At 30.0% G+C, this 9211-nt stretch overlaps 1 protein-coding gene across 1 annotated transcript; it reads right to left on the reverse strand.

Moving 5' to 3' along the window:
- Positions 1–1364: 1364 nt before the first annotated feature.
- Positions 1365–1853, reverse strand: LOC112100924. Its single transcript, XM_024190799.1, has one exon. The coding sequence runs from the start codon at positions 1851–1853 to the stop codon at positions 1365–1367; it is 489 nt and encodes a 162-aa protein (XP_024046567.1).
- Positions 1854–9211: the final 7358 nt, after the last annotated feature.

The raw sequence follows: 9211 nt of genomic DNA on the forward strand, positions 1-9211 counted from the left end.
ATATTGCTTAGTCTATAAAACTGCACAGTTTAACAGCATTAGTGCATTATACAACAGAAATAATAAAACACTTTATATATATAAGGAAAAAACTGATTTAAAAGCCTAACTGAAACATTGGTGTAGTGTCATTTTTTATGTCTCTATTTTTATTTTTAGTTTATATTTTGAAAACATTTTATAAAGGGATATAAATTTGGATGCTTGTTGTTATGCCAAACTTAATAGTTCTAACTCCAATCAACTTTTATGATGCTCTAATTAACTTTTATGATGTGTCCTGTGATGAGCATATGACTTTAAAATGACAATTTGAAATTAATTTATGTCATTTTATGAATATGATAATCAAGACTAAGTAATTAAATCTAATGTAAGATCTTTTTCGCTTTAAGATAGAATTTCTAAACATTATATGTATCCTGTTGAAAAATAAAGAATCAAATTTCTAAGCATTCTATGTATCTAATTTATTAAAAAAATAAATAATTAAAGAGAATCATATTAATCATTAGTTTACCAAGTTTAAATTTAATCAAATAATCTTTTAACTATTAAGAATACATGATATTAAAGATGAAAAAATAATTAGTCAATCAAACATGTGAAATAAGAACCATAATCATCAAACAATCTATGTAGGGAATTAATTAAATAAAAAATTATTTAGGGCACTGAGACCATGATCATCAAGAACCATAATCACGAGGCTCGGAAGAAAAATTGTGAGGCTAGCGCTCGTAGGTTGGTTTGCGACCATAATGGGACTTGGATCACTGGGTTTGGTATCAATATAGGGTACTGTTCAGTTACTATAGCTGAGTTATGGGGGCTCTTTCATGGTCTTAATATAGCGTGGAAGCATGGGTTTAGAGGGTAATGGTGTAAGTTGATAGCCACTGTGTGTTTCAACTGGTTCAGCAGCCGCTGGAAGCTACAAATGAGTAATCTCCTCTGCTCCGATCCATTAGAGACCTTATCAAGCGTGATTTCACAATTCACAAGGGTGATTACAAATGAGTAATCTCCGCTAAGGACTTTCTTGCCAACTATGCCTTACCTCTTCCTCTTGGTTTTCATTTTTTTTACCCCCTCTTAGAGTAGAATCTTTTGAATCTTTTATTACTCATGACATATATGGGGTTGCTCATCCCCTTCTTATTTTACTTTAGCGCTTTATAGAGCCCCTGTGTATCAAAAGAAAAAAAAGGCGGAAATTATTTAGACATACTTAAATAGGGAACAAAAGTAAATACAGTTAGCCATGGAAAAATTGAAGGATTGATGCTGCCGCTCCTCTTCCTATCTGTCTTCCGCGATCTTCCTTTTTTTTTTTTTTTTTTGAAAAGAAAGTAAACTTTTCATTAAACTAAACTTTCAGCCATACATAACACATCAGCTGGGAAATTGTTTCTCCAGATAACAGATTCTGAGCTACACAAAGCTCTTTTAGCTAAAAAATGGGCAAAGCCATTACACTTCCTTAGAACATGTTGGAAAGATATCAATTGGAAATCTTGTGTGCTCTTGTGGATGTCTGACATAGTCCACCAAATCTCTGTCATGTTGCTAACTTTCTTATTTGCTAAGTCAGCCACATTTTTGCAGTCGGTCTCTATAATCACACTTGACAGACTAAGATCCTTGGCTACCTCCATACCCCACTTGATAGCATAAGCTTCTGCTATAGCTATGTTCCCCTGGAAATTCATGCTTTTCACTGCTGCTGCTAACACTTGCCCTCGATGATTTCTGATGACCACGCCCAAGCCTGCACTCTTCCTATCTTCTTTGACTGCTGCATCAACATTGACTTTCACTTTGTTGTTTGGTGGTGGAGTCCATATCTGCATCTTTCCCTCTACTGTATTTCCATGGCTCTCCCGTTATTTAACCTGCTGTGCCTGATACACTTCCATAACTTCTTTTAGTTCCCTTCTTTCCGCTTCTTCATTGTCTCCTTTTATAATATGGCTACTGACTTGCTTAATCCTTGTTGGATTCTAATTGAAATTAATTCTTCACCACCTATAGTAAGTTAAGGCCATGCACCCATTTAACAAAGCCCACTGAATAAACCGTTTTTATTTATATTTTTTTTTATTACAAACAAACCTTTTTTATATTGTTTCCTTATTAGAATTTGAAAGGTAACCGCTCGTTTGAGATAAAAGCAAAAGGACAATTAAAATGTCTTCTTCCCGCGCCTAGCACATGCATTCGAATTGCCAAATAAAATCTTTGTTTAATTATTTTACGCTTCGTGTGGAAGCTTATTTGGAACATAACATTCACTTTTTCAATTCTCTCCCACTTATGGATCTATTATGCACTTTCTATATATAATCTCCTGCTATTTTCCTGTTCAATAAAAATAACTATATATATATATATATATATATATATAGTTATATATGTGTGTGTGCGCGTGCGTGCGCGCGCTAATCAATTAACCACCCAGCTTCATATTTCAGAGATAAAGAATAAAAAAGTAATTTAAATTTGACTCATCTTTTATTTAAAAAAAAATTAAAAACTTAAAAAATCATTACTCTTAAGTAATAAACTTAGGCCTTCATACATTGAGAAATTAATCAGTAGACCCAAAACCTTAAACTAAGATGTAAGGGTACAACATTAATTAATATTCAAAAGAAATTGTTTTCCTCCTATCATGGTCACTCTAAAATTACTTCAAACTGTTAATATTACTTTTTAACTTCGATCGACTGTTCTTTCATGCTGATACTATTTATTATAACTGCTCAAATTTGTGATGAAATAAAATTAACAAAAACTGCAATGGTCTTAAAAGCATTACAGGGTCAGGCTCAGGCTCAAGCTAAGGCAATTTGTTCTTTCATCAAATACGAACACATGAATCGATCACCATCATTATACAGAAATTCGTATAAACACGTAAGATTAAGAATACTCACAAGCGTGGGAAATGGCACATCCGTTGGCTTGAGAAATCTCTCATTTAGGGTATGTTTGGGAGTGAGGTGTTATACCTTTTAAGCTGCAGCTGCTGTGGAGTAAAAACTATTGTTGTGGAATATAAATTGAGAAAAAAAATTTCCTAAGCTGTCAAAGCTCTGCTACAAGTGTTACCAAACACCTTAGTAGCTGGGTTTTGACAGCCCAACTACCTTACCACAATCCCAAACGGGCTCTTAATCAATTACCTTATCTTAAGACACACCATGTTGCTTCATGTAGCATTCAACAGCTGAGGCGTCATGCCCTCTCTTATGCTCAAACTGTATCATCGATTCAAAGTGTTTATATAATAAAATTATTCCCACCGATTCTTAAATGAATTTGCATCCCTTCCCCGATCTAAAAACTCTCCCATCTTTTCAAAAATTTGATAGCACATGTTACGTACCTTTTAATGTAAATAGCAAAGGTGTTACACATATTTTACTTTAAAAAATACTAAGTCAGCATTTACATAGTTTAAGCGATAGGTATATATTATATATTATTATTACTTTTTTTCCCCAAAGGATGTTATGGGTAGTTTGTAGAGTATAAAAAGCACCACCCCGTAGTCATGAAGTGTAATATAAAACGGTAGAATGGGGTATTGTTAATGTCGTGGATCATCATGGATTTAGTGAAGATCTGACATTCTTTTAAAGTTATTTTATATTTGGCACGAACAAAGTTTGCCTTAATTATATTCATCATTTTTCTTCTTAATTTGCTTTTCCAATTGCTCAGGCATATGGTTATATTAATGATGCGTTTACTTCTCAAATTTAATAATCAGAATCTAAAATAAGAATGGTTGATAGTATTTACTTATTAAAATAAAAGTAAGAGTGAGAATAAAATATATGAGTGCACATATTTTTGAGATTAAAGAATGGGAACTTAATTCTCGTTGCCGTTGGAAAACAAGTTCTCATTCCTTGAACTCCCTAATTTATACTCACCTAAATTTCATAATTTCACTTTATCCTCAATGAAAATATTATTATATTATTGTTATTTTTATTATTCTTTCTTAATTGTTGTTAATAATAATAATAATAATAATAATAATAATGTGGTGGTGGTGGTGGTGATGATAATATTGTTAATTAATGACAATGATAATGAAAATGATAATGACGATGATGATAAACAATAATAATTTTACTAATAATAATAATAATAATAATAATAATAATAATAATAATAATAATAATAATAATAGTAATAGTAATTCTAACAACAACAATAATAATAATAATAACCAAAACAACAACAACAATAATAACAATTTTTAACAATAATTATTTTGAATAATAGTAATCACAACTATTAATACATAATAACAATAATTAATGAACGTCATTTTAGTAATTTACAACAATTTATTCTAATTCTAAGGCAAAATAAACACAGCAATGGTAATACAACTTATTTCTATTCACATCTACAGTTAAGATAAATAATTTATTCTACTTTCTATTCTCTATTCCAATTCTAGTACATTCTGATTCCAGTCGAAATACCAATTAGCACACCCTAAATAAGATGCAGTATATTGGAGCCTAACCTGCGAACTAGATGTTTTTGGATGTCGAGGGTGGCATTTGTTTTTGGGAAATTTACAAAAATAACTAAAACTTTTTCTATTTTTCAAATTTAACCCCTCAAATTTTTTCTTATCATAATTAGCCAAATATTAGTTTTTTGGACCAAATAGTCATCATCACTTTTAACAAATTTAAAAATAATGCCACTGTTATAAATTCTAGGTTTTACTTAACACTCTCAACAAACCTTAACATTCTCAACACTCTCAAAAACCTCATCACTCTCAGTATAACAAAAGATATAAAATGCATCAATTGGAGAGCATCTTAAAAGTTTGTATATGTTCTTACACTATGAATTTTTAATGTATTAGGGTTTAGATTCAAAATTGATGTGAGTTTTGTTGTAAATGTTACTATTTTTCAGTTGCAAGTAATGTGATTTGTTAAAGTACTTAGATTTGAGTTGAGAAATAAAAAAAATCATTGAAAATAGTAGAATTCCGAGTTAAAAACAAAACCTAGGTTATGTGTGACAGACTGGGTGATAGGTGCCTTCGCACATAAGTACCACTGTATTTATGTGTGATAGGCACCTGTTGTCTTGTTTGTTGCACATAATTCAACATGTCACACATAATCATAGACAATACTTTTTAGAGGTCATAACTTAGGCTACACATGACCATTTTAGGCGTAGAATATACTCTTTCGAAGCTTGCTGGGCGATAGGTGCCTTCGCACATAAGTGCTACTATATTTATGTGTGATATGCACATGTTGCCTTGTTTGTTGCACATAATTCAACATGTCACACATAATCATAGACAATAATTTTTAGAGATCATAACTTAGACTACACATGACCATTTTATGCGTATAATATACTTTTTTGAAGCTTGCAATGAGACGAATCAAATCCAGAACTTTATTTCGTTCTACCCTATGGTCAAACAAAAACTTTACCTCATTTAAGGGTGACAAACACCTGTAGCACATAATGTTGCATGTCGCGCAGAATCATAGTTTGTGCGACATCTATTCAAAATGTGTCGCATATTCATTTTATTATGTTTTGTAGTGTGTAACCATATTTTTTTTAATAATTCTCCTACCAACTGTCGCAACACAATTGAAGCACAAGTAAATCCATTAGGTCTAAAAAATATTAAAAAAAATATAAATATTGTTACACAATACAAAACATGATAAAGTGAATATACAACACATTTTACATAAATGTCACACAAACTGTGATTATGTACAACAGGCAACTTTATGTGCGGCAAGTGCTTGTCGCACATAAATTCAAATAAATTTTTAGTTTGACCATGGAATAGAATAGCTAAAAAAAAAAGTTTGGGTTTGATTCGTCTCGCCGCAAGCTTCGAAACAATAAAATATATACCCAAAATAGACATGTGTAGCCTAAGTTATAGCTTCCGAAAAGTATCATTGCACATACTATGATTATGTGCAACAAGCCGAATTATGAGCGATAGGTTGGGAGACAGGTGCCTGTCACACATAATACAATGGTACTTATGTGTGACAGGCACCTCTTGCCCAACCTGTCACACATAATTTAGCTGGTCGCACATAACCTGGGTTTCATTCTTACCTTGAATTTCTATTGTTTTCAATAATTTTTTTTTTATCTCTCAACTTAAATCTAAGTACTTTAACAAATCATATTATTTTATGAATGAAAAATAATAACATTTACAACAAAACCCACATCAATTTCGAATCTAAACCCTAAACTTAATACATTAAAAACCTATAGTGTAAAAACATACTTTAACTTTTAAGATGGTCTCCAATTGGTGATTTTATATTTTCTGTTATGCTGAAAGTGATGAGATTTGTTGAGAGTGTTAAGAGTGTTGAGGTTTATTGAGAGTGTTAAATAAAATCTCGAATTTGTATGAGTGGCATTGTTTGCAAATTTGTTGAAAGTAATGAGGGCTATTTGGTTCAAAAAACTAGTATTCAATTAGTTATGATAAGAAAAAGTTTGAGGGGTCAAATTTAAAAAACTGAAAAGTTTTATGGTTATTTTTATAAATTTTACTTTTTTTTTCCTAAAATCCAAATAGACCTCAATTAGTTTGAATTTTAAATAAAACTGAATGTGTAAATCTGGATGACATGTTTTTTTTTTATCTAAATAGCTAAAAATAAGTATTAAATTATTTTTTTAACTTAAAAAAATCTGAAATCTAATATTTTACATTTGTACCCTTACAAATTATAAAGATTAAACAAACAATAGGCATCTTAATAAATATAAATAAGATAATACATTATTATTAAATAATAATGTTCAATTGAATACAATCCTTTAATAATCTAAATCAGTATATTTTAATCACTTTTATTGTTATTTATAATGTTTTATATAAAAATATTCAAAAAAATTATAAAGATTAATAATACTAATTTGAAGACAATGAAAAGATAAAAATAATAATAGTTTACCACGATATTGATTACCACAAGTTATAGAGAAGATTAACAATGTTAATTATTAAATTTTATTTAGGTAAGGATGAAAATTAATTATCTGGTAAGGATGAAAATTAATTAATCAGATAGGATATTCTGGAAAAAAATCTTTTAATGATGTCATTTAGATGTTCTAAATTAAATAAAATGTTAAAAGAAATTGGGTTAATAATTTAATGACTGAAATTTTTTTCATTAAATTAAAAAATAAATTTAATGATTAACTGATTAAAATGATGTGAATTAAATATTAAGTCAGAAAAAAGAAAAAAAGAGCAGTCCCTAAGGGCCCATTCGGTATCATTTTGAAGGGCTTATTTTCATTTTCGTTTTTGGAGTTTAAATGTAATACCCGTTCGGTCCGCTGAATTAAAAAAATAAACTGTAAAACAAATAATTCAGATTAGCATTTACAGTTATAAAACTGAGAAACACGTTCTCAGTGAATCACAAACCAAATTTTAGAATAAATTGCAAAACAAAACCCGATCAATATACACATCTCTCTCTCATCTCTCTCATCCACAACTCTCTTTCTCTCCGTGACAGTTCTCCAACCAAAATCAGCTACTGCGTCTCAGCTCCATCTCGACTAGTGGTGGTGGTGGTGGCGCATCTTTGCTCTGCTTCGGCCATGGTGGATCGACTGATACTGCTGCATGTCTGTTGAGGATTGATTGGTGCTGCTGCATCTCGGCTCCGTCTTGACTGGTGGTGCTGCGGCCGTTGCTGCTGCATCTCTGCTCTGCTTTAGGGAGGGCTTAATTTCATTTTCTGCTTAACCGATCGAATCTATTTTTCGTTTTGAATGATTGCTCGAAGCATGCCGTCGATTTTGCATTTAATTGGACGAACAAAACAAAAAAAAAATTATGGATTCATCCGTCATTTTCACATGGATTGAGATTGACCATTACATTTCTTATTATTTGTTGGCAGTACATAATGATGATGACACATATATAAATCATATAATTAACATTATATTAATAATAAATTTATACCTAATAATAATATTGATACCAATTAACATTTTATATCAATTTTTAAAAATTTTAAAATTAACAATTTTTGGGCAAACTAACAATTGTTAAAAAAAGAACAAAAAGTTACTGATTAGGTAGAGTTGCTTAATGTGCATGGTATGTTTGTGTATGTATTAGTTAAATATTTTAGTAAAAATTATTTTTAAAAATGTATTACCGAACACATATTCTTTATTTTTATTATTTTCAATAGTATCTTCCAAACGCATATTATTGTTTTTATTTTTAAAATATAGGATACAAAAAATGATATCAGACGCATATTTAAATTTAAAATATAGTAACTATAAAATATTATTTTTATTTTTATTTTTATTCTTAAAAAATACAAATTCAAAAATAATACCAAACAGGGCCTTTAAGTCTCTGAAACTAAAAGAGTACCGCTCAAAAGTAACTAAATAAAAAGATGGCTAAGGGAGAAATAGCGAATGGATGTAATTGGGCCTCACCAGTTCACACGTCTCCATCTCTCACCAATTTTTTTTTTGCTTTTTACATATTATATTGTAATAGGTGAATATCAGCCCACATGTCTAGCCTGAGCTACCATCAGTCCCTAGCATCAATTTATTTATTTATTTTTTAAACGGAAATAACAGTCATTTTAAAGGTAACTTATAGTAAACTCCAATCAGTTTCCAAAATATAAAATTGACTAATAAAATTGCATGATCGATCAATTAAATCCTTCCTAATTTCTCAATAGCTAAATCCTAATTTTTTTTTTATCTCCTAAAATTACTGTCCATATTAAAATAATTGGCTAGGAATTCTTGCTTGCCTAATTGTAAATAGCCTCAAGACTATGGAACAAAAGAATTGTTTCGTACCTGTATTGAGCTATTAATTGTGATTCTCATGTATATAGGAATGGAATGAGATATAAGAAAATCTAAATGATTTTTGAAGAGATAATAATTAAAGTTGATACGGGATTCAAATATCATACCAGAATGGAAAACAATAATCATGTCAGAATTAAAAAAGCAATAATTAACAACAATAATAATAACAATATCTTCCTATGACTTAATTTCTTAATCGTGCAAACTGCAAGATTATTTAAATTAAATAAAAACTACAAAAACTTTATTAAAACTTGTCTATCTAAGTGCAGTCTGA

The sequence above is a fragment of the Citrus clementina genome, unplaced genomic scaffold, assembly GCF_000493195.1.
Source record: "Citrus clementina cultivar Clemenules unplaced genomic scaffold, Citrus_clementina_v1.0 scaffold_2, whole genome shotgun sequence".
Taxonomy (NCBI): Eukaryota; Viridiplantae; Streptophyta; class Magnoliopsida; order Sapindales; family Rutaceae; genus Citrus; species Citrus x clementina.

Coding starts and splice junctions, on each gene's coding strand:
- LOC112100924 (XM_024190799.1), bottom strand. CDS start 1,853: ATGCAGATATGGACTCCACCACCAAACAACAAAGTGAAAGTCAATGTT.